General features: G+C 47.5%; 1 protein-coding gene across 2 annotated transcripts in view; it reads right to left on the bottom strand.

The window, feature by feature from the left end:
- Positions 1-24,505, bottom strand: part of LOC147111264 (ubiquitin-like modifier-activating enzyme 1) — a 316,654-nt gene that overhangs the window by 171,783 nt on the left and 120,366 nt on the right. For both annotated transcript variants that reach the window (XM_086002004.1, XM_086002003.1), the window contains exons 17-18: positions 20,811-21,006; positions 12,109-12,183 (exon numbers count right to left, since the gene is read on the bottom strand). In XM_086002004.1, the coding sequence (XP_085858130.1) occupies positions 12,109-12,183; positions 20,811-21,006 (271 nt within the window). The remainder of the gene's footprint in view (positions 1-12,108; positions 12,184-20,810; positions 21,007-24,505) is intronic.

Here is a 24,505-nt window from a genome sequence, read left to right as displayed (position 1 = left end):
CTCCCACATATAGCAATGAGATTAAAAAAAACATAATCAGATTGGGTGACCGCTTTGTGGAACACCTCCGTTCAGTCCGTAAGGGGGACCCCGAGCTTCCGGTCGCCTGTCATTTTAATTCACCGCTCCATTCCCACTCGGACCTCACCGTCCTTGGCCTCTTGCATTGTTCCACGGAAGCTCAACGTAAACTCGAGGAAGAGCACCTCATCTTCCGATTAGGCACTTTACAGCCTTCCGGACTCAATATGGAGTTCAACAATTTCAGATCATAACCTCGGCCCCTATTACATTTTTACTTATATCTTTTATCCACCCCTTTGTTTTGGTTTTTCCCCTCCCCCCCTTTCCTTTTTTTCCTCTCTCCCACATGGCAGCTGTCTCTCATTCTGCCAGAACATTTCACACCTAATCTGAGCCGTCTTTTGTCTCCACTAGTCCGATCACCATCTCGTCTGGTTTTGAATACCTCTTAATGTCTCTTCACTTCTTTTGTTGTCTCCCACTCCCTCAGTACTGCACTGGAGCGTCAACCTGGATTATGGTCTCAAGTCTCTGGTGTGGGACCAACAACCTTCTGACTCAGAGGCGAGACTGACACAAAGCTGAATAGTTTTGAGAAAATAGTTCGACAGCACCTCTCAAACCCGTGACCTCCACCACCTAGAAGGACACGGGCAGCAGGCGCATGGGAACACCACCACCTCCAAGTTCCCCTCCAAGTCACACACCATCCTGACTTGGAAATATATCGGCCGGTCCTTCATCGTCGCTGGGTCAAAATCCTGGAACTCCCTCCCTAACGGCACCGTGGGAGCACCTTCACCACACGGACTGCAGCGGTTCAAGAAGGCGGCTCACCACCACCTTCTCGAGGGCAGTTAGGGATGGGCAATAAATGCTGGCCTTGCCAGCGCCGCCCACATCCTGCGAACGAATAAAAAAAAAAGAAATTCTGCAACGCGACAATTCACAAAAATGAAAATAAAAAATGCTAATTTAGCCAAAAAGACTTGTGTGTGCCAGACCTGACAGGGAACTGAATGTTTTATTAAATGGGCCGAAGCTAGCAAAGTCTTCAAAGTTTCGAGTGATACCAGACAAGTTGGAGCAAGCCCGCACTGAGAGAGTGATTGCTGAAAGTTAAGAGGAAAACAAAACTGTAGCGCAGATTACAATGGGAGGAGCCATTCACTGAAATCCCGCTTCCAATAAAGCACTGACTACTTCATGTACATACGCTGCAAGCTGCCCTTACAATACCCGACGGTTCCATCCCTTACCAAAGACGCAGGTGATAATTCCATTGCTTTGTGACGGAGTGGGAGTTGTTTATGGAGGGGATGGGGGTGGGGGCCAACATGCTACACAGTTAGACTGCATAAAGAGCTGCCTCAATTTGAATAGCCGCAGAATCATAAATCTTACAAAAGAAGCCGTTCTTACACCTACAGGTCTCTCTTACTCAGCCCTTGGTTTTACGTTTTATTGCCAGGCATTTGTGGAGGATGCCCTTTCTATGACATTACTAACTCTTGTACGACCCCAAGCTGAGTTTCCGACTCCAAATTCTCTCCCTCACAAAGATCGCCGAGTTCCTCTTGTGTGCTGGGCTGCTGGCACGGCAACCCCGCTCCCCGGTGGTCCAGGTAGGGCCCCGCAGAGTTGTGGGATTGGGCCCTCCCCTTTAATGAGGGGAGGAGCCCTTTCCATGTGGCAGTGCAATGTGGCCCAGTGTGTAGCGCTGCAGAACGATACCGCCTCGATATTCAGGGTTAGTGCTCTAAGGAGTCGCTGCATAAATGCAAGTTTCCCTGGCAACTGTCTGAGGCTGAACCAGACTGTTCGCAACCTTGGTGTCATATTTAACCCAGAGGTGAACTTCTAATCACATATCTGTGCCCGTGTCCTAACTCGCACCAAGTCCCGTTCACCCATCATCCCCTGTGCTCACTGACCTACATTGGCTCCCGGTTAAGCAGCGCCTTGATTTTAAAATTCCCATCCTTGTTTTCAAATCCCTCCATGGCCTCGCCCCTCCCTATCTCTGTAATCTCCTCCAGCCCCACAACGCCCCCCCCCCCCTCACCCCCAACCGAGGTATCTGTGCTCCTCCAATTCTGGCCTCTTGATCATCCCTGATTATAATTACCTGCCTGGGCCCTAAGCTCTGGAATTCCCTCCCTAAACCTCTCCGCCTCTCTTAAGACGCTCCTTAAAACCTGCCTCTTTGACTAAATGTGCCCTCATTTCTCCTTATGTGGCTCGGTGTCAAATTACATTTGATAATCGCTCCTGTGAAGCGCCTTGGGATGTAAAGGCGCTATATAAATGCAAGTTGTTGCTGTTGCAGCAGTGTTTTTGTGAATAGGGAGTGGAAATCACGTGGGTATTGTGGTCTACGGGCAGCACTTGCCCATTCTTGAAGTCTTTGGGGCAGAACTATGTGGGGGGAAATGCTACCCCACGGCTTGGGTTGCATTGCCTTCACAACGGACATCTGGAACACTCTCCCCCAGATAGCTGTAAGGGCTAGGTCAATTGAAAATGTCAAAACTGAGGTTGATAGATTTTTGTTAGGTAAGGGTATTCAGGGATATGGAACCAAGGTGGGTAAAGGGAGGTAAGATACAGATCAGCCATGATCTAATTGCGGCACAGGCTCAAGGGCCTACTCCTGTTCCTATATTAATTTGCACAACTGTACATCATTCAGGCTATCTCTGTTATAACTGCAAACTTCTGTGATATAATTTTAGCTTATAAGATTGTGTTTTGTAAAAAAAAAAATTAGCAACCAACATTGTTGGAGATGAACGACATCATCACACTCTTCTGGGTTAGCCAAAGTCTTATGGGGCCATTTGCATAAGAACATAAGAATTAGGAGCAGCAGTCGGCCATTCAGCCCCTCGAGCCTGCTCCGCCATTCAAATAGATCATGGCTGATCTTCGACCTCAACTCCACTTTCCCGCTCGATCCCCATATCTCTTGATTTCCCTTGAGTCCAAAAATCTATCTAAGCCTTGAATATGCACAACGATTCAGCATCCACAGATCTTTGGGGTAGAGAATTCCAAAGATTCACAACCCTCTGAGTGAAGAAAATCTTCCTCCTCCTCTCAGTCTTAAATGGCTGACCCCTTATCCTGAGACTATGCCCCCTAGTTCTAGACACTCCAGCCAGGGGAAACAGCCTCTCAGCATCTACCCTGTCAATCCCCCTCAGAATCTTATATGTTTCAATGAGATCACCTCTCATTCTTCTAAACTCCAGAGGGTATAGACTCAGGCAATATTCCTTCCAATAGGTTGTGTATCGGCTGAGTCATTTTACTCCAGTCTCTTTCATTTTTGGTTTCAGTGTTCGAGCTGCGACAAAGAGAGAAAATGCTGCAAGGACACAGCAAGTCCACAGGGGTCTGTGAAAAGACAGGTCAATGCTTCAGGTGTAATCACAGAAACCCCACAGTGCAGATAGAGGCCATTTCGGCCCATCGAGTCTGCACCAACACATATCCCACCCGATCCCCGTAACCCCTACACCAACACATGTCCCACCCTATCCCCACATATTTAATCCCCCTAACACTAAGGGTCAATTTATCATAGCCAATCAACCTAACCGCACATCTTTGGACTGTGTAGTCCCTTTGACAGACCTGAATGGTTCCACACCTGAAAAGTTAACCTGTCTTTGCTATTAACAGAGGGACCTCATAGAATCATAGAATCTTACAGCACAGAAGGAGGCCATTCGGCCCATCGTGCCTGTGCCGGCTCTTTGAAAGAGCGATCCAATTAGTCCCACTCCCCCTGCTCTTTCCCCATAGCCCTGCAGATTTTCACCCCTTCAAATATTTATCCAATTCCCTTTTGAAAGTTCCTGTTGAATCTGCTTCCACCGCCCTTTCAGGCAGCGCGTTCCAGGTCACAACAACTCGCTGCGTAAAAAAATTCTCCTCATCCCAACCTGCTGTGTGCTTCCAGCTTTTCCTGTTTCGATTTTAGATTTCTAGCTGTCTTTTCTTTTTATTCCATTTCAGCTGCGTGTTGTACAGAGATGGCACAGTGCCCATGCCCAACCTGTCATAGCTGGCACTGCCTTATATTCTTTGTATATTTCCTAACTTGGTGCAGTGGTACATTGAATAGCTTTACTTCCGTGATGGATTAAACCTCTGTGACACAACACAATGGGACTGAATAACACTGCACTGTATTTTTTTCCTCTCCATTTGAGTCAACCTCAAAGTTCATGTAGTTTCCAAAATCATTCCAGTCAATTAAACTTGAAAACTGTTTTAGTGGCCACAGACTTCTAAATTGGAAATCAGACACCAAAAGTTTTTTTTAAAGAAGTCCATCCCCACTTCACTTTTGAAATCCAGTATTTCCCCATTCACTTTCATATCTTATAGAAGCATCATTTTTTTAAGGCTGCTAAGGAATTTCATCAGAACTCCAGCCACAATCCCCACCCTCTGCCCTGCCCCCTATTTTATCACCTGTCCTTACTCTACCATCTGTCTGGTCTGGGCTTGCATAAAGGTGGCAGCCCAACTCTCATTATTCATTTTTTTTTTATACGAACGCCAAGCCTGTGGTTTATCACCTCAATACATCACAGTACATTTCACCAAGCAGGTGTTCAAAGAAAAAAGCTGGAATAAATCAACAGTCGGCAAGAGCCCGTGCCTCCTTGTGAAAGATGGATTTAATTCACACAGGTAAGCTTTCCAAAATTCCATTCTCCTATCAAATGACAAGAGACCGGCAGATGGTTTGAAGTGCGCGCATCACAGCTAGCCAGGCAGCGATTGGTTGAAGGAACAATGCAACTTTCAAATTTTAATGACGTCACAATGATGCGGTGAATTCAGCCATGTGTAGTTAGGGTGTTGAGAAAGGTGGAGAGAGAGAGAGAAAGGGGGAGGAGAGAGAAAGGGGGAGGAGAGAGAGAGAGGGGGAGGAGAGAGAGAAAGGGGGAGGAGAGAGAGAGAAAAGGAGAGAGAGAGAAAGGGGGAGGAGAGAGAAAGGGGGAGGAGAGAAAGAGAAAGGGGGAGGAGAGAGAGAGAAAGGGGGAGGAGAGAAAGGGGGAGAGAGAGAGAAAGGGGGAGGAGAGAAAGGGGGAGGAGAGAGAGAAAGGGGGAGGAGAGAGAGAGAGAAAGGAGGAGAGAGAGAGAAAGGGGGAGGAGAGAGAGAGAAAGGGGGAGGAGAGAGAAAGGTGGAGGAGAGAGAAAGAGAAAGGCAGAGAGAAAGGGGTAGGAGAGAGAGAGAAAGGGGGAGGAGAGAGAAAGGGGGAGGAGAGAGAGAGAGAAAGGGGGATGATGGAGGAAGTGCGCTGTGCCTACATCATTTCCCACTTGCCCAGCCTTTCCTTGACTTGATTAGACAGCACTCCTGCACATCAATCGTCGCTTCAGTGTTAAGACTGTAAATTGAAGTGTGCCTAAGTGCTCCCATCTCTTCCCCTCAAGCAAGTATGAACAAGCACATGACTCTGGAACGATAGACCCATTACAACTTTCACAGTCCGGGCAGTGACTCACTCCTTCTTGAGAAATATGGGCGTTTTGATTTTCAAACAATACAAATTTCCTGTCAACATTATTAGTTAACGTAAAAACAGCTGAACCCACACCTGTCTTGATTTACAGTAACTACCCGTCCCCAACCAGTTTTGCATCTTATTGTCAATAATCATGCAGATAGTTCTCCTGTTATATGTCCCTTTGGCTGGTTGCAGTTTTTCTGATCTACAATGCAGTAAAATCTAAATCCAGTCACGTCTGACTGTTAGTTCTTGTTCCAGTTCACACCGGGTAAAAGGCCTCAACACTGATAAATACAGCTTATACAACAACAACTTGTATTTGTTTAGCACCTTAATGTCATAAAACATCCCAAGGCGCTTCACAGAAGTGTTATAAGACAAAATTTGACACCGAGCCACATAAGGAGATATTAGGGCAGAAAAGAGGTAGGTTTTAAGGAGCGTCTTAACTGAGGAAAGGAAGTAGAGAGGCGGAGAAGTTTAGGGATGGAATTCCAGAGCTTAGGCAGCTGAATGCACGGCCACCGATGGTTGAGCGATTAAAATCGGGGATGCTCAAGAGGCCAGAATTAGAGGAGCGCAGAGATCTCGGAGGGTTGTGGGGCTGGAGGAGATCACAGAGATAGGGAGGGGCGAGGCCATGGAGGGATTTGAAAACAAGGATGAGAATTTTAAAATCGAGGCGTTGCTTAATCGGGAGACAATGTAGGTCAGCGAGCTCATGGGTGAACGGGACTTGGTGCGAGTTTGGACATGGGCAGCCGAGCTTTGGATGACCTCAAGTTTACGGGAGGTAGAACGTGGGAGGCCGGCCAGGAGTGCGTTGGAATAGTCAAGTCTAGAGGTAACAAAGGCAGGGATGAGGGTTTCAACAGCAGTTGAGCTGAGGCAGGGGCGGAGACGGGCGATGTTCCAGAGGTGGAAATAGGTCATTGACAAAATCCACAAACTGAGGGTAGAAAAGGCAGCATTCATTTTGTAATCCTGTCCCCTTTCCACACCCTGGAGTGCATTCAGCCTCAAAAAGTGGATTTAAAAAATGAATAGTTTAAAAATAAATGTATATAAAGTAACTGTGACAGGGTAAGAGATTGAATACATAATGTGCGCATCTTCTCCTAACAACCAGCGCTGTCTGGCTGGTTTTGATTTTGAGCCCAAATTTTGATTTTAAAAAAACGCCGCGAATGCGGAAATCTGAAAAAAAGAGGAAAGTGTGCGTAGGTTTTACCTCCGTCAACTTCTAGCGAACTTTCTATGACAGGTTCACTGCAACAATGCTGCAGTTCATACTTTCCTGAAAATTTATTTCAGGATGTGGCGACACTGGCAAGATGGACACTTGTTGCCCATCCCGTTTGCCCGACCGATTGTTCCTTCAACTCTGCGGCGTCCTCGGCAACTTCAGAGGACATAAAGAGACAAGCAGGTAGTGTGGGACTGTAGGAACCTGTCGGCCTAGGCTGGGTAGGGGGGGGTGTGGCAGGTTCCTATCCTTGAAAGGCAGGTAGCAAATCAGTTGGGGTTTTTAGAACAATTTGGCAGATTTCCACGTGAATTTTGATGGCATTAACCCACAAATTACCATCTTTATGAAATTCAATTTCACTACCTGCCAAGGTGGGATTTGATCTCGTGACCTCTGGGTTGCCGGTCCAGTACGTTTGCATGTGTGTTGGGGAGGGGGGTGGGGGGCAGTGATGGGTCGAGGGGGATAGGGACACTCTTGCACAATTCTGTCGGTAACAGATGGTGACAGTCCTACTATCGCCCTCAATATGTTCTGGCGAAGTGCCACAGTTATACACATATATAACATAGAGTCACAGAAATGACAGCACAGAAGGAATTCAGTTGGCTCATTGCACCTGTACCTGTGCTAATTCTTCAACCGGAACTATCTACTCTTTATTCCACAACGCTGCCCAATTTTCTGAGCCTTTCTTCATAGCTATAATGAACTTAATTTAATTTGGGGCTGATACCTCATCAAGTGTAGAGAATGAAAAGGGAGCTCTGTGGTTAAGTCCCATCATGGTGAGGTACTTACCCAAACACCCCCTCTATTATTTTATTTCAGCTATCCTCATTTACTCAGCTATTCTGTGTATCCCTAAAGATTCCAACTCAGGGGATCCACAAAGTGCACGAGTTAGAGCCAGGGGGTTCTACTCTGAACTTCCGCTACATAGAACAGGGATCTCCCTTTGCTGGTCTCTTGCAGACTAATTGCTGTTGAGCTCTGACTCCTCCCCTCCCCTCCGACTCGTCCCCTCCTCAGTCTCTCGAATTCGAACTAATTCCCACTCTGTGGGTGAGGCATCTTGCAGCTGCTCCAAGCAGACAAAAGATGATAAGGCGGCGTGGAACAACAAAAGGCCACTCAACCCATCGAGGCTGTTGGTGCAACAGACTGTGTACAACCTACCCCACCATGGGCTCCAACCAATGAGGTACTCTTGAGGTATTTTCCTCTGGGAAATTCCAGAATATCCACCTATTATTCAAGTCCAGTTTCCCTCTGCAGATAGTTCCATGGTTCTCACAAACAGGAGCCACTGCGTTCCTTTGATCATCTCCATCTGAATTTATCCCTGCAGCCTCTCAGCCGTTCCTATCGAGATCCACTTTTTACGAAGGAGTTAACTGACAATTGCTTTTGGTACGAGTCCATTCCACATTTCCACCATAGATTCTTCTCATCCCTAGTGTTCCCCGAGGTTTGTTGGTTTTGTTGTCACATTCGATACTTCTGCACCCACTGTCCAGGTTAACTAGCACGCTTGCATCATCTATGGATCTACATTATCCATACTTATCAGTATCGTAAAGACTTGGGTCACAGCTCCTCTAACTTTCCCTCCCCCTAACTGATTGGCCTTCACCAACTGTTGGCAGTATCAGAATCAGAACTTGCAAGAGACATCACAGCCATGAACTCCTTTGCACCACTCCCATAAACTCTTTCTTATCCGGCACCAATGGGACCAGGATGGTGCCGGTTGATAAAAGATTCTGGATAACAGAGAGGTAGACCTACCACGGTGCTGCTTTTCCACTCACCATCACCACTGACTAACTCGGCCACAGCGGGAGACTCGGACTCGGCAAAACGAATGCTGGATGGATTCGGCAAGATTACCGGTTATTGAGGTGTTGTTTTGTATTGAGATATATCTATTTTGCCGGTTATTAAAGTATTCCGGATGATAAAGTGCCGTTTAAACAAGAGTTTACTGCATATCAATACATTATGCCACCGCACCACTGCAAGTATGTTGTTGAATTGGTATCATTAGCTAAATGGAGTTTTTTTAACCTTTAAAATCCTGATTACAGGAAACTCTTTTTTATCCGGCACGGACGGGACCGGCGTGGCGCCGGTTTATCAAAAAGTCCGGATTACAGAGAGGTATAGTTAAAAGGTACGAGAGCTCCGTACACAGCAACAAATCCAGGCTTCCCTGTTGCTTAGCAACAGCTGCAGGAACCCCGGCCACAGACCAAGCGTCCCCGTTGCTTAGCAACAAGTGCAGGAACCCCGATTACACTGCCACAGGTCCAGGAACGGCCACTAATATGAAGTAAAACTTACCTGAACCTACTCCTGAATTTTGCCGGTTATTTAGGTGCCGGTAAATCGAGAGTTTCCTGTATATTGTCCTTGGAGGACTTGCTACTCATACCACCGCGCCCCCCCCCCACCCCTCTTTGCCCACTAACCCATCTAAAATCCATAATTCAAGCTTAAAAGTAAATAGAAGGAACAGCATTGTGTACTATCACTGTAACACTGTTGAACCAACCTGCCTGCCAGTGCCATTGTAAATTTCAATCTGCAACTATTGCATAGGAGCAGGAGTTGGCCATTCAGCCCCTCGAGCCTGCTCCGCCATTCAATGCGATCATGGCTGATCTGTCTGCACCTCATTTTCCTGCCTTTGCTCCCTATCCCTTGATACCCTTACCGAGCAAATATCTATCGATCTCAGTTTGAAAGTTCCAATTTGTCCCAGCATCCAGAAACATTTGAGGGAGAGAATTCCAGAATTCTACTACCCTGTGTGTGGAAAAAGTGCTTCCAGATTTCCCTCCTAAATGGTCTCGCTCTAATTTTGAGATGATGTCCCCTCTTTCTGGATTTGCCACGTCGGAGGAAATAGCTTCTCTGTATCTACCCTGTATCGAATCCTTTTAACTTTTTAAACACCTTGATCAGGTCACCGCTCAATCTTCTGTACTTAAGAAAATACAAGCATAATGTCACCCTCGAAGCCCCAGTACCACTTTGAATTGGAGAATATGGACAGCATTTTGTACGACGTGTCCTGCAAGGGTAAAAGATGACTGAATTACTGGCAGGTTTTCACGTTTCCTCCAGTGATTTTGTTTGCTGAATGGTCACGCTGCACTTTGTTTGTGGGTTAAATCCCTTTCCAGAGCAACCTGTCAAAAAACTGCAACTGTGCTCCTGTTTGTAATTGTCCCTCCTTCACCGCCATTCACAAACCATGAGATTTAACGTGGGTCCCGCAGTTAAACAGGAAGTCGGAGTGTGAATGAAACAATGTGGAGGAAATCAGGTAAAAAGTCGGTTTAAAATTAACCAAAGGTCACATTTCCTGGAAAGCCTCAAACTTCACCGCAGCTGAAAACATTAACAAGTTAAAAGGGGTGCAGTTGCCACGGTAACACAAACGGCAGGGCCCTGTGCTTCTCTGCTTACAGAAGTGTGCACAATGAGGGGATGTATCATTGTGCGACAACATGCCGCATCTGTTGTAGTGCATTAACCCCCTTCCCTGAATCCCCCCCTCCCCTCCGTGCCTCCCCTATCACATCCGCCCCGCCCCCCACCCCCTCACAAACCAGGGCACAAAATGGTGGCATTTGAGCAGAGGTTTTGTAGGGTGTTGCGCTTTTGGATATCTTCATGAAACAGCAGCACGAGGCTCAGCATACTTGGAACAGGATTTCCTTTGCGAATAAACCATTGACATTTGGCCTTTGAGAGCCGTGAGAACCCAGCAGTGGACTGACAATCAATCGCGAGTAAAGCCTCAACGTTCACACTGCACACTTGGTGGCCAGCAGCCTAGAGGTCAGATCGTTCGGATGGCCCTTTCCGTTGAGATAGCCCTGCCTTTGGACAAGCGATCCGAGGTTTAATCAACACTGGGTGCCTCCCACCCGCACACCCCCCCTCACCCTTCATTAATCTTATTATCAGACCCACAATCTCACCATTCTCCAGTTCAGCGGACAGCAGGCTCCTTGGCCGCTGCCGGTGGTGCTCTATGACCACGCCGTCTATGCAACATGCTTGCCCTCTAATTCTTTCCCTTTATCCCTCCTAAAAAAAAGCACTTTGCCTTCTTATAATTGTCTGGCTGAGATCGGAAACTGGCTACGTGGTGATGCCAGCTCACACCTCTCCGTGCCTCGGTACCACCTTCAATGCCCACCTCACCATTGGGGGGTTTCTTCTCACCCCCACTCCCTGCTCCAACTTTACAAGTAAAATGCTAGCCGTCCATCATTCACCCTGAGAGTCCAATTCTGTTTGAAGAGAAATACTGTTATCATCCGTTTCTTACATTATTCCCTCATTCTCACATACATACATACGAACACAAGAAACAGGAGTAGGCCACTCGGCCCCTCGAGCCTGCTCCGCCATTCAATAAGATCATGGCTGATATGATTACTCCACATTCCCGCTTACACCCCGATAACCTTTCACCCCCTTGCTTATCAAGAATCTATCTACCTCTGCCTTAAAAATATGTGAAGACTCTGCTTCCACCGCCCTCTGAGGAAGAAACATAGAAGATAGGAGCAGGAGTAGGCCATTCGGCCCCTCGAGCCTGCTCCGCCATTTAATGAGATCATGGCCGATTATCCAAATTCAGTACCCTGTCCCTGCTTTCTCCCCATATCCCTTGATCCCTTTAGCCTCAAGAAATATATCTAACTCCTTCTTGAATATATTTAATGAATTGGCCTCAACTGCCTTCTGTGGTAGAGAATTCCACAGGTTCACCACTCTCTGGGTGAAGAAATTCCTCCTCATCTCTGTCCTAAAAGGCTTACCCCTTATCTTTAGACTGTGACTCCTGGTTCTGGACTCCCCGCCATTGGGAACATCCTTCCTGCATCTAGTCTGTCTAGTCCTGTTAGAATTTTATAAGTTTCAATGAGATCCCCTCTCATTCTTCTAAACTCCAGCGAATTTAAGCCCAATCGACCCAATCTCTCCTCATACGTCATTCCTGCCATCCCAGGTATCAGTCTGGTGAATCTTCGCTGCACTCCCTCCATGGCAAGAACATCCTTCCTCAGATAAGGTGACCAAAACTGCACACAATACTCAAGATGTGGTCTCACCAAGGCCCTGTACAACTGCAGCAAGACATCCTTGCTCCTGTACTCGAATCCTCTCGCTATGAAGGCCAACATACCATTTGCCTTCTTAACCGCCTGTTCCAAAGACTCACAACCCTAACGAAGCATCATACAGCTGGACAGGCACGTAGGAGCTTGCACTTACCTTATTGGGATCAAATGCCAGAGGATGAGGACATCTCTTAGGACCTGACCAGAAAAGAGCTCCTGAAGTAGTAACCTGTAACAAGATTAGGAATTTTGTCAGTGGAAGTCCAGCACGGCTCAACGCCAACAAAGCACCATTCTATAGGGCTAACTGCAGGCTTTTAACACTTTATATTTAAAGCACAGGATGTGTCTTCGATATCTAGGCCGCAGCACCAAATCTTATCATTTCCTCTCCAAAGTAAAAACTAGTTTCAAAGTGTATGGGGGAAAATTGAGTCGCGCCCTCTTTGGGGCGCTAACTTCGCCGGGGCACTACTTTTAGCGCCCTGAAAAAGTTAGCGCCTTTGCGGCCGATTTTCCCAGGTAGCGCCCAGAGAGGGAGGAGGGGCGCTACTGGAAGTGCCCCGCGTCCCTCTTGGGGTGCTGCAAGCCAATATCGCGGCACTACGTCGCTGCGGCACGTCGCGCTGCGTTACTGCAGGCCTTTCTCCCCTTATTAAAGGGGAGGGGCCTGGCGTAGCGCGTCCTGGCACCCAGCTGGGCCACCAGGGAGCAGGAGTGCCAGAAAACGAGCCCGGCACTCAAGAGGAGTGCCGGGCTCACAGAGAGCAGCTGGCACTCCACAGGGGGACTTCACGGGGGCCAGGGACAGCAACGGGGGCAGGTGCTGGCAGGCGGCTAGCAACAAAAATGGCCGCCCGCCACCTCCCCTTTAATTAGCGCTGCCCCGGCCGCAGGTAGGCCCCCTGACCCCATTGGACATAGCGTCCGGCGGTAAGTCAGGAGGCGCTACCGAAGATCGCAGCCGGGGCACGAGCAGGGCTGTTGAGCTCTGACTCCTCCCCTCCCCTCCGACTCGTCCCCTCCTCAGTCTCTCGAATTCAAACTAATTCCCACTCTGTGGGTGAGGCATCTTGCACCTGCTCCAAGCAGACAAAAGATGATAAGGCGGCGTGGAACAACAACAGGCCACTCAACCCATCGAGGCTGTTGGTGCAACAGACTGTGTACAACCTACCCCACCATGAGCTGAATTTCGCGGGAGGTGTTGGCGGCGCCGTGCCCGGGCGTTAGTTGCTTTGCGCCCCGTTAGCATCCTTTAGCAACCAAATTTTTCCCCCTATGTTTTTCCATACATCTGGTCGTGGTGGGATTTGAACTTGTGACTGCAGATCATTAAGTCCAGGCCTCCGGATTACATAACCAGTAACATAACCAGTATGCCACCGTTCCCTCTGTAGCATCAGCCTGGGACTTTCCTCGGTGATGGGACTCAGCTGCTCACAACCATAACCAACGGAGCAGCAGGGGAGTTATTAGGACTTTCCCTTTAACTAGTTAGGCTGAAGACTGTGCCAAATCTACCACAGCCTAATTAAAGGTGGATTGATCATTAACTCTGACCCAAGATGATTATTTGTTACAAAGCTAATTGCTGCCCACACAATCCAAAAACACCATTGGACAGATTGTTATAAGAAAGCTAAGCAAACACCCAGCAGAGTTGACATTGATGCATGTTAAAAGCCTGCATACTTGGATTTAAAGCAGTATCGTGTTGTTGTTTGTCATAATATATTTTACTATTGTGATAAATGGAAATCCTTATGTTAATGGCGCCAGTAAACATTCCAGTGTATGTTATACTAGAATAGGGGGCTTGGGAGTTGATTAAAGTTCTTGGCTATATCCTGCCCTCAGACCCTAATGCACTCCTTGAACAACATCAGGGCACAGATAGAATCTTGCTGCTCAAGGCCAATCACTATCCATTGTAGTGCTATTCAAGTGAGCTGCCACTCAAGGATCACTGAATGAATCAGATTTTGTCATTAGTTATCTATTCAGAGAGCGAGTCTCAACACGGAGGACTCATTTAAATTTTTTTTAAGGAATTCTTATTTTTTCCCCCCAGTTTGTTTCAGCTAATATAACTCGGAGAACTTACTGGGGAAGAGGTGCAGGCAGAAGGTGCCAATAGGACTGCGGTGTCACCTTTGCTCCTCGGGGGCAGATGTGGGCGTGAGTCCGACTCATGAGCAGAAGTTAGACTTGCAGCTAAATCTCCAGTGAGAGACAGTGTGGAATATAACTGGAGATTCAGGGAGTTAACTGGTACAGGCTTGGTACCAAGGTAGGAAGACGAGTACAACACAATGAGTACAATTACAAAGAACGTATAGCACAGAAACAGGCCATTCAGCCCAACTGGCCCATGCCGGTCTTTATGTTCCACACGAGCTACTGCATCTAACCCTAATCAGCGTATCCTTCTATTCCTTTCTCCATCATGTATTTATCTAACTTCCCCTTAAATGCATCTATACTATTTGCCTCAACTACTTCCTGTGGCAGCGAGTTCCACATTCTCACCACTCTCTGGGTAAAGAAGTTTGTTCTGAATTCTCTATTGGATTTATTAGCGACTAGCTTATATTTATGGACCCTAGTCCTGGTCTCCCCCACAAGTGGAAACATCTTCTCTACATCTACCCTATCAAACCCTTTCATGATCCTAAAAACCTCCATCAGGTCACCACTCAGCCTTCTCTTTTCGAGACAGGCTGTATGATGATAACAGCATACACTTTCATAGCATCTTTCACATAATGAATCCTCCTCAGATTGCTCTTTGAAGTAATGGGGGAGGTAGGTGATGTACAAAAACTACTAGGCACTTGGTCTGAGTATTAAACAAGGCTTTAATCAACTGTTTTTCAACATGGAGATCTAGTTGTGTCCTTCACTAGTTCCTGTTAAAGAATGTCCTGAGCAAGCTGGGCCCATGCCCGAGTATTTATACTCTCCCTGGACAGCGCCACCAGCAGGCCGCCTAGTATTATTTCATAAGTCATTTCCGCATGAATGACAAGATTCATGTCAGTAGGTTTTCGGGGAGGCTTTTGAAGGTACGCGGACAGGTGTAAAGGTGGCGGGGTTTAGGTAGAAAATCCCAGGTTGCAAGGGTGTGATGGCTGAACGTCCTGATGCTGAGGGAGTGAGGAAGAACACACATGCACAGACCAGAGTTGGAGCAGGAGATAACGTGAGCTGGGATTGGAGGGTTGACGAAGATTACGTAGGCAGGGAGGAGAAAGGCTGTGGAGAGGTTGCATAGACTGGGCTTGTATTATAGAAGATTAAGGGGTGATCTAATTGAGGTGCTTAAGATGATTAAAGGATTTGATGGAGAGAAACTATTTCCTCTGGTGGGTGAGTCCAGAACAAGGGGGGGTGTTACAACCTTAAAATTAGAGCCAGGCCGTTCAGGGTGATGTCAGGAAGCACTTCTTCACTCAAAGGGTGGTGGAAATCTGGAACTCTCCCCCAACAATCTGAAAATTTCAAGACTGGGATTGATAAGATTTTTGTTTGGCAAGGGTATTAAGGGTTACGGAACCAAGGCGGGTAGATGGAGTTAAGATACGGATCAGTTATGATCTAATAGAATGGTGGAACATGATTGAGGGGCTGAATGGCCTGCTCTTCCTGTTCCTACGAGAGATCTGAAAATGAGGAAAGGATTTTGAAATCAATGCGTTGATAGACACCAACAACTACTTGCGTCTACGTAGTGGTCTCCCTTTGGAAAGACGTTCCAGCACGCTTTACAGATCGGAGAATAAGTGGGAGGGAAAAGAATAAGTGGTGTAAGCTAAAGGGCGGGCAAAAAAAAGAGGGCCGAAGAGAAAAGTCTTCAGTTAGGGTTTCGAAAGCAGGGAAGTTCCAGGCGGCAGGGGCATGAAGGCTGAAAGAGCAGCGCCAGTGGTGGGGTGAAGTGGACAGTGAACGATGAACAGACTGGAGTGAAAGGAGTGGAGGCTGCAAGTGGGGACACGAGGCTGAAGGGGGTCACTGAGGTAAAGGGGTGGGCATTGCAATGCGAGAATGAGGACCGTGACATTGATTCATAGGGGCACAAAAGTGCCAGGGGAGCCCTGCAAGGATCAGAGGCAATGGTGCAGGGGCAAAGACGTTGCTGTGGGATTTTAAATAAGTCGCACCTCTCGGAGGGTTAGAGCCTGGTGGGGGTTGGTGCAGATGGGGTTGAAAGGGAATTTTATCGTTTTATAACTCTACTGAGTGAATAAATGTAGCCGGCTGAAATGGGAAGAGTGAAGTGCCCTACACTAATGACTGTCAAGAGACATTATCACCCCCTTTACAGTCGCAGAAACTGCCCACCAGGCAATTTACACAAAGGTGCCAATACTGGCACTAAAATGGGTTTTCCTTTAAAACATGTGACTTGCCGTTGTCTGATCCAAAACAAACTTTTGCAAAAAGCAAGTTAGAGTTTCAGATGTAGAATGAAAGTTAACGTTCTTTGCGCCACTGTGAATTCTTACCAGAATCCTGATCGAGACAAGAGGTTTTTTTTAAGCTGCAAGAATTCTGTCTCTACATCTGTCTGCTCTCACACGTTATAAACCTAAACCAATTACATTTTTGTTTTGGGATGTGGGGGGGGGGGGGGGCGTCCACTGAGACCTATTTTTGCCAGATTACATCCCGCTTTTAAATCTGCAATCTATCCACAGCAGGCCCTGACTGCACACGTGCCAACACAAAGCCTCTTGTTTTCATTCTGGATTAACCTTTACTTGTCGTGCTCCTAAAGCAACATTACAAAAGGCCGCTGTCGAACGGCTCACAGGAGGCAGGTAGGCCTCACCAGCTGGTGTTAATTTAGCATTCCAATTAATTGAAAAATAAGCATTTAGTCAGCGGTACCTGAGCCAGCGTGCGTTCTTGAGAGAAAAAGAAAGCAAAACTTGCATTTCTATAGCGCCTTTCACGACCACCGGAGGTCACGAAGCGCTTCGCAGCCAATGAAGTACTTTTTGAAGAGTAGTCGCTGTTGTAATGTAGGAAACGCGGCCGCCAATTTGCGCACAGCAAGCTCCCACAAACAGCAATGTGATAATGGCCAGATAATCTGTTTTTGTTATGTTGATTGAGGGATAAATATTGGCCGGGACACCGGGGATAACTCCCCTGCTCTTCTTCGAAATAGTGCCATGGGATCTTTTACATCCACCCGAGAGAGCAGACGGGGCTTTGGTTTAACGTCTCATCTGAAAGACGGTGCAGCTCTCTTGTCAGCACTGCACTGGAGTGTCAGCCTAGATTTTTGTGCTCAAGTCCCTGGAGTGGGACTTGAACCCACAACCTTCCTGACTCAGAGGCGAGCGTGCTACCCACTGAGCCATGGCTGACACATGACGCATGAGACAAAGAATTATCTGCTGGAATGGCTAAGACAGAAAAGTCCTGAAATCTCTCAGCCGCTCTGGTTGGACTCCCGCCGGAACCGCAACTAACTCCACCAGGATACAGACACGCCGGGTTGCAGCCTAAGTTTTAGGGCACAAGTGGGCCCCACCCGGGAGGTGGGGGTGGGTGGAGTCCAGGCAGTGGAAGCAGCCTGGCACCCCAAAGAGAATGGAATTAATTATTTTTTAAATTAATTATGTTATTAGCCTCCCCTTACAAAGGGGGCCAATCCCACCATGGTCTCTCCCCTTCCTATCTCTGTAACCTCCTCCAGCCTTACAACCCTCCAAGTGTTGCTCCAATTCTGGCCTCTTGTCTATGCCCGATTTCCTTTGCTCCATCATTGGCGGCCATGCCTTCATCTGTCTAGGCCTCAAATTCTGGAGTTCCCTCCCTGAACCTCTACGCCCCTCTCTCCTCCTTTAAGACAATCCTTAAAACTCTTTGACCAAGGTTTTGGTCACTTGTCCTAATGTCTCATGTGGCTCGGTGTCAAATTTTGTTTTATAACGCTCCTGTGTGCCCGATACGAGACTCCCAAAACAAGCGCTTTACTCGGAGCTCCGACACGGCAAGAGAGCCCCAGGTGGGCAGAGGAAACGCTTCAAGGACACCCTCAAAGCCTCCTTGAAAAAGTGCAACATCCCCACCGACACCTGGGAATCCCCGGCCCAAGATCGCACAAAGTGGAGGAGAAGCATCCGGGAAGGCGCCGAACACCTCGAGTCTCTTCGCCGGGAGCAAGCGGAAGCCAAGCGCAAGCAGCGCACGTCAACCCAAGCACCCCACCCACCCGCCCCTTCAACCACCGTCTGCCCCACCTGTGACAGAGACTGTAGGTCCCGCATTGGACACATCAGTCACTTGCGAACTCATTTTTAATGTGGAAGCAAGTCATCCTCGGTTCCGAGGGACCGCCTAAGAAGAAGAAGCAGCTATGTTAAAGGTGCTATATAAATGCAAGTTGTTGTTGCAAAGAGGTCCAAAAGGGCAACAAAATCATCTTTCTGAGGGTGTGGGAAGAAGTGGACATCAACCCCCTAATGGACAGCAGCAAGCACCAGAGTTGGTGTGGGGCGCGATCACAGCCCAACTGCTTGGGTCACGTTGCCGAGCAATTTCAGGGCCAAACTATTTCTGCTAGTTGCCATGCAGAATTGGCTTTGTCCTAATGAGTTCATGGTCATCAGGAACATTTGCAGGGGTGATAGGGAAACAAGTAGGGGCGGTGGGACTAATCGGACAGCCCTTTCAAAGAGCTGGCACCGGCACGATGGGCTGAATGGCCTCCTGTGCTGGACGAGTCTGTGCTCCATGGCTGCATAAAACGTGGTGGCTACAAATTAGCAGCAGTTGATGATGCAGCCTATTTTACAAAGCTAATGCTCACAATATCATGTCTCTTCCACTTGAAGGTTTCTGTGGTGCACACTGCAGTTCTTAATGTTGTGCGAAAACAGCCAGCTGCTAATAAATCTGTTCTTGCCAGGATATTTTGCCAAAATAAATTCTGATTCGTTGGGGGGAGGATTTGCAATCATCAAGATAAGGGACGATAGGGAATTCAGTATTTTTTTGCATGGGAGCGCTCAGTATCAGGGTCAGTCAGTTCAAGCCTTGTGTAGCATAGGCTAGTTGCAGACTGCGCGCTTCCTAACAATGTCTCGTAAGCCCAGGCTCAGGAAAGCATCTTTCCCGTGCCAATGAGACACGTCCATTGCCCAGGCAGTCAATCCTTGCTGAGCAAAACTGCTCATTTAGTGCCAAATCGTGTTGGATTATGAGCCGATTTGTGCAGTGTACTTAAAACCTTTGAGAACTTGATTGGAATCGCTCCTCGTGGTGTAAAAAAAGACTTGCATTTATATAGCACCTTTCACGATCTCAGGATGTCCCAAAACGCCTTACAGCCAATGAAGTACTTTTGAAGTGTAGTCACTGTTGTAATGTAGGTACAGTGTAGTTGGTAAATGCACCATGTGGTATGGGGGAGTCCATGCAATATTCCCTCTAATTTTTATTTTAGGTCCCTTTAACTGGCTGCGCGGCCCATTCATATTTTCGCGCATGCACAGTTTCTAGCGGGAACGTTGGGTCCATGTTGCCTCAGGTTTAATCCCTGGTCTATACTGAGTTAGGTGATATCAGCCAGGGCAGTACAGGAAACTCTTTGGTATCCGGCACCGACGGGACCGGGATGGTGCCGGTTGATTAAAAATTCTGGATGACGGAGAGGGTTATCTACCGAGGCTATTTTTAACAAACAAAAATTAAAAAATCAAGAAATGTGCAGTATACAGTAATTGGACTTCCGACAGCGCCAAGAAGCCGAGTAGTGGCAGTTTGGAGAACTACCCCAACTGACTAACTCGGCCACCGCGGGAGACTCGGACTCGGCAACATTTCCGGTTATGGAGGTGTTGTTTTCGGAGTGAGAATTTTGCCGGTTAATAGAGAATTCCGGATATTTAGGTGCCGTTTAAACGAGAGTTTCCTGTAGTAGGGTTCTTACAATTGAGATCAATGGGCCTGGTCCAGGAAGGGAAAAGCAACCAGGGTTCCCGCTCCTGACCACGACCCATGGTCTAGGCTCACATTAGGAAGGGCCACTGGGGGCGAGGTAGTGGAAGCACGTGTGGAGTCAAACTCCCAGCAAGTCTCATCAGCTCCAGGACAAGAGGGGAGAAAGGACCTGGCGAAATTGGAACTCGACAGCAACCCCAACAAAATGGCCGAAGAGTGCTCAGGCTCACCTCGTTTCAGACCTTTCTGCAGCTGTCAATAAAAGGAAATTTCAACCCCACGAGTCTCGACTGCATTCAGACCAGGTCCCAGGGGTGAAAGAACAGCGTGGAAACCCAATGTACCACTCTGTCCTTTAACCAACTCCTTGTAGGGCTGAGGGGGGTGCGGTGGGTTAGAACGCTGGCCTTTTGTTTTAGAAGTCCGACGTTCTACCTCATGCTCGTTAGTGTGGCACAGTTTGACAGTGTTGGAAGGTGAGACGAGGTCAAAGGTCACTTACCTGTGCGCTCAGCCAGGTGTCTAACATGAGTATCTCAGATGTAAAGGGCCCACGTGGGGGGCGAGTGGAACATTAAGCCCAAAGAAAAATCACGCAATAACAGTTTTGTTTAAGAATATACGGTATGATTAATACTACTGTAGTACACATCACCTTTAAGTAACCCCTATTCCACAAGGGAGAAAAAAACAATCTGTTATCCGTCTTAGAAGAAATACTGTTCAGTCTGTGACAAGGCTCCGCATGCAAATCTCTTCCCATTAGGCCCTTCTGCCAGAGTAATTACTCTTGTTCAGTCCCAGTGCTGAAGCACTGATTTATTCCAATGCCCCAGACAGCCTCCATTGCCTGCGCCACCACCCCGCACCCCCCCCTCCCCAGCCTCAGCCTCATACCTGCTCCGATGGGAAGTTGTGCAGGAGCTGCCGGATGATGTTGCTGTACCGTGTCTGCCAGTGTCTCCTGGCCCAGGCCAGGCAGTCGGCCCAGGACTTGGGTTTATCGGTAACCAGACTCTTGTAAACACCTTCCAGGATTTCCAAAGCCTGACCTGCCTGTAGCGACATTGCCCAATCCATAAAAGAAGGGTCCCTGTTTAATGTAAAGAGGAGTCAGTTATCATTAGAGTTCAGGCTCCAGTTAAGAAACGAGTGGTATTACAACGTACACTGTAATGTCAAGTTGAGGACAGTCGGATGCAAAGGGAGACAGTAACAATTTTTTTTTAAAGAATGCAGTAAACGAAAAAGTGTGCCCTGTTCTTTAAGTTTTCACAGAGCTACATTCTACAGTCAAATACTGCAAATATACCCAGGGTCTGACAGATCCCATCATTTGCAATTGTGTAAAGCACCAAAGGTGGCAAGAAGCTTTCTGAGAGCCATTTCGGAACTAATTCTTCACTAAAGTTCACAACAACTTGCATTTCTATAGCGCCTTTAACGTAGTAAAACGTCCCAAGGCGCATCGCAGGAGCGTCATCAGACAACATTTGACACCGAGCCGCATACATAGAAACATAGAAGATAGGAGCAGGAGTAGGCCATTCGGCCCCTCGAGCCTGCTCCACCATTCAATGCGATCATGGCTGATCATCCAAATTCAGTACCCGGTCCCTGCTTTCTCCCCATACCCCTTGATCCCTTTAGCCTCAAGAAATATATCCAACTCCTTCTTGAATATATTTAGTGAACTGGCCTCTACTGCCTTCTGTGGTAGAGAATTCCACAGGTTCACCACTCTCTGGGTGAAGAAATTCCTCCTCATTTCTGTCCTAAATGGCTTACCCTTATCCTTAGACTGTGACCCCTGGTTCTGGACTCCCCGACCATCGGGAACATCCTTCCTGCATCTAGTCTGTCCAGTCCTGTCAGAATTTTATAAGTTTCAATGAGATCCCCTCTCATTCTTCTAAACTCCAGCGAGTATAAGCCCAATCGACATAAGGAGAAATTAGGGCAGGTGACCAAAAGCTTGGTCAAAGAGGTAGGTTTTAAGGAGCGTCTTAAAGGAGGAAAGAGAGGTGGAGAGATGGAGAGGTTTAATGAGGGAATTCCAGAGCTTAGGGCCAAGGCAACTGATGGCACGGCCGCCAATGGTGGAGCGATGAAAATCGGGGATGCTCAAGAGGCCAGAGTTGGAGGAGTGCAGAGATCTTGGAAGGTTGTTGGGCTGGAAGAAGTTAGAGATAGGGAGGGGGGCGAGGCCATGGAGACATTTGAAAACAAGGAGGAGAATTTTAAAATCTCAGTCAATAACCATTTCTGAAAAACACTTCTTGAGTGCCAGGTTGACTTGAGAGGGGAGGGAGAGAAGAGTGCCAGTATGAACTGGGGCAGGGCGGAGGGGGCGGTTAAGAAAACTATGAAGCCAGGCTCTGTCAGACTGCATCATTTGCAATTGTGTAAATCACCAAAGGCGGCGAGAAACCTTCTGAGGTGGCCCTCTCGACACCAATTCTTCACTAACGTTCACCAGCTTGCAAGGTTATATTTTGACTTGCTGGTTGCAGGGACCGAGCAGTGGGCTCCCATTCCGAAGGCCCAATTACTCTTGTGCAGCAGGGTCCAGCCTTTTGGTGTAATTGGCCAGGCCTGTGATACAACTGGCAAGTGGGCCACGACTGATTAAACTGCTTTCGAGTCACGCTGAAACATGGCTAAATGCTAAGTCTAACTCCCAATCTATTGGGCATTTCTTGCAGACCTTAGACCGTGCTATTTACTGCTTGCACTTCACTTTAGTCTGTTCCTCTCTCTCCTTTTGCTTTAGTCCATTTCTCCTTTCTGTTTCCCTGCAGTTTTTTCTCCTTCACTTCAGCCTCTCTCTTTCTTTCTCTTTCCATTTACTTAAACAACAACAACAACATGCACCTTTAACATACTCAAATGTCCCAAGGCGTTTCACGGGAGCATTATCAGCCAAAATTTGGTCAAAGGAGAATCTTAAAGGAGGAGAGGTAGAGGGCCAGATTTTAGGGTGGGAATTCCAGAACTGAGGGCCTAGGATGCACTGCAGCAACTCGCCAAGGCTTCTTCGGCAGCACATCACAAACCCATGACCTCCACTACCTAGAAGGACAAGGGCAGCAGGCGCATGGGAACACCACCACCTCCAAGTTCCCCTCCAAGTCACACACCATCCTGACTTAGAAGTAGATCGTCGAACTTTCATCTTCCGCTGGGTCAAAATCCTGGAACTCCCTCCCTAACAGCACTGTGGGAGCACCTTCACCACACGGACTGCAGCGGTTCAAGGCGGCGGCTCACCACCACCTTCTCGAGGGCGACTAGGAATGGGCAATAAAGCCTATGAATGAAGAAACAAAAAGGCAGCTGAAAGCACAGCCAGCAATTGTGTGGCGAAGGAAGGCGGGGATGCATAAGAGTTCGAAGTGGAGGAGAGTAGAGATCTCGGAGGGCTGGAGGAGGTTACTGAGATAGGGAGGGGCGAGGCCATGGAGGGATTTGAACAAAAGGATGAGAATTTTAAATAGGTAGCTGCAGTTATATCACGGCAGATAGAGGCTAAACAGTTGGGAACATCAGATATCTTTGCACAATTGTGTGTAATTCAAGAGTTAAATGGAAATGTAAGTTTTGGCAGCTCATAATGATGGTAAAGAATTCAGTGAAATATTGCAACTAGAACTGAATCACACAGCTGAAGGATTAAAGGAGATGGATATAAATCTTCGCAGCTGGTAATGTTAACATGTTTTTGGCATGTTGGTTTTGAGAGAGTGTGAAGGAGAGAGAGTGAGATTGAAAAATAACACCCCAAAAAGCTATAGATTAAATAATTCTCTTAGTTCCGCTACCGTGTATTGAAACTTGGGCTGTTCAGTCTTTAAGAGGAGGTGACCGAGAGGTGATCTTATACAAGATCATTAAGGGAATAGCAAAATTAACCCAGCATATTACTTTAAATTAAACTGCGGGAGTAGAACTAGGAAACGCAGGTTCAAATTAGACAAGGGAACTTTTAGAAAATACTTCTTTACACAAAAGAGTGGTCATTGTGTGGACTAAGCTTCCAGATGGAGAGCAGTGGAGGCAAAATCCCCAGAATTGTTTAAGAAACAATTGGATGTGAGAGTGCATTGGATAGGATCTGTCTGGGTGGTTGAAGCAAGAGGGGCCGAATGAGCTTGCTCGTCCGTAATCATCTTGTGATCTTGTTTTGGTCACAACCTACACACAGGCTCCACAGCTGAGAGGGCACAATGCGCAACGCTGAATTGGTCAAATTAATGGCTGTCGACTGCACTCGGCTTCACGACGAAGACACAAATTCCCATCTCTCCAATGGTACAATACGTTCCCAGACAATGGTCAGTAACCGCCTGCATATTAACTGCAATGGGCGGGTTCGCCACAAACCTACTTTGCCACAATGAGTTTGGGCGACAGGCAAGAGGACAGAGGAAGAATGATTTGAAAACTGGCAACGTGACAAAGCGGCGCAGCAAGAGAGCAGAAAGAAAGACAGACAGAAGGAAAGAAAGAAGGAAAAAGAAAGACTTGCATTTATATAAGCACCTTTCACAACCTCAGGATGTCCCATAGAAACATAGAAGATAGGAGCAGGA

Source organism: Somniosus microcephalus, chromosome 11 (assembly GCF_052327205.1).
Source record: "Somniosus microcephalus isolate GS21.2 chromosome 11, FLI_Smic_1.0, whole genome shotgun sequence".
NCBI lineage: Eukaryota > Metazoa > Chordata > Chondrichthyes > Squaliformes > Somniosidae > Somniosus > Somniosus microcephalus.
This window is presented reverse-complemented; position numbering and strand designations above follow the sequence as displayed.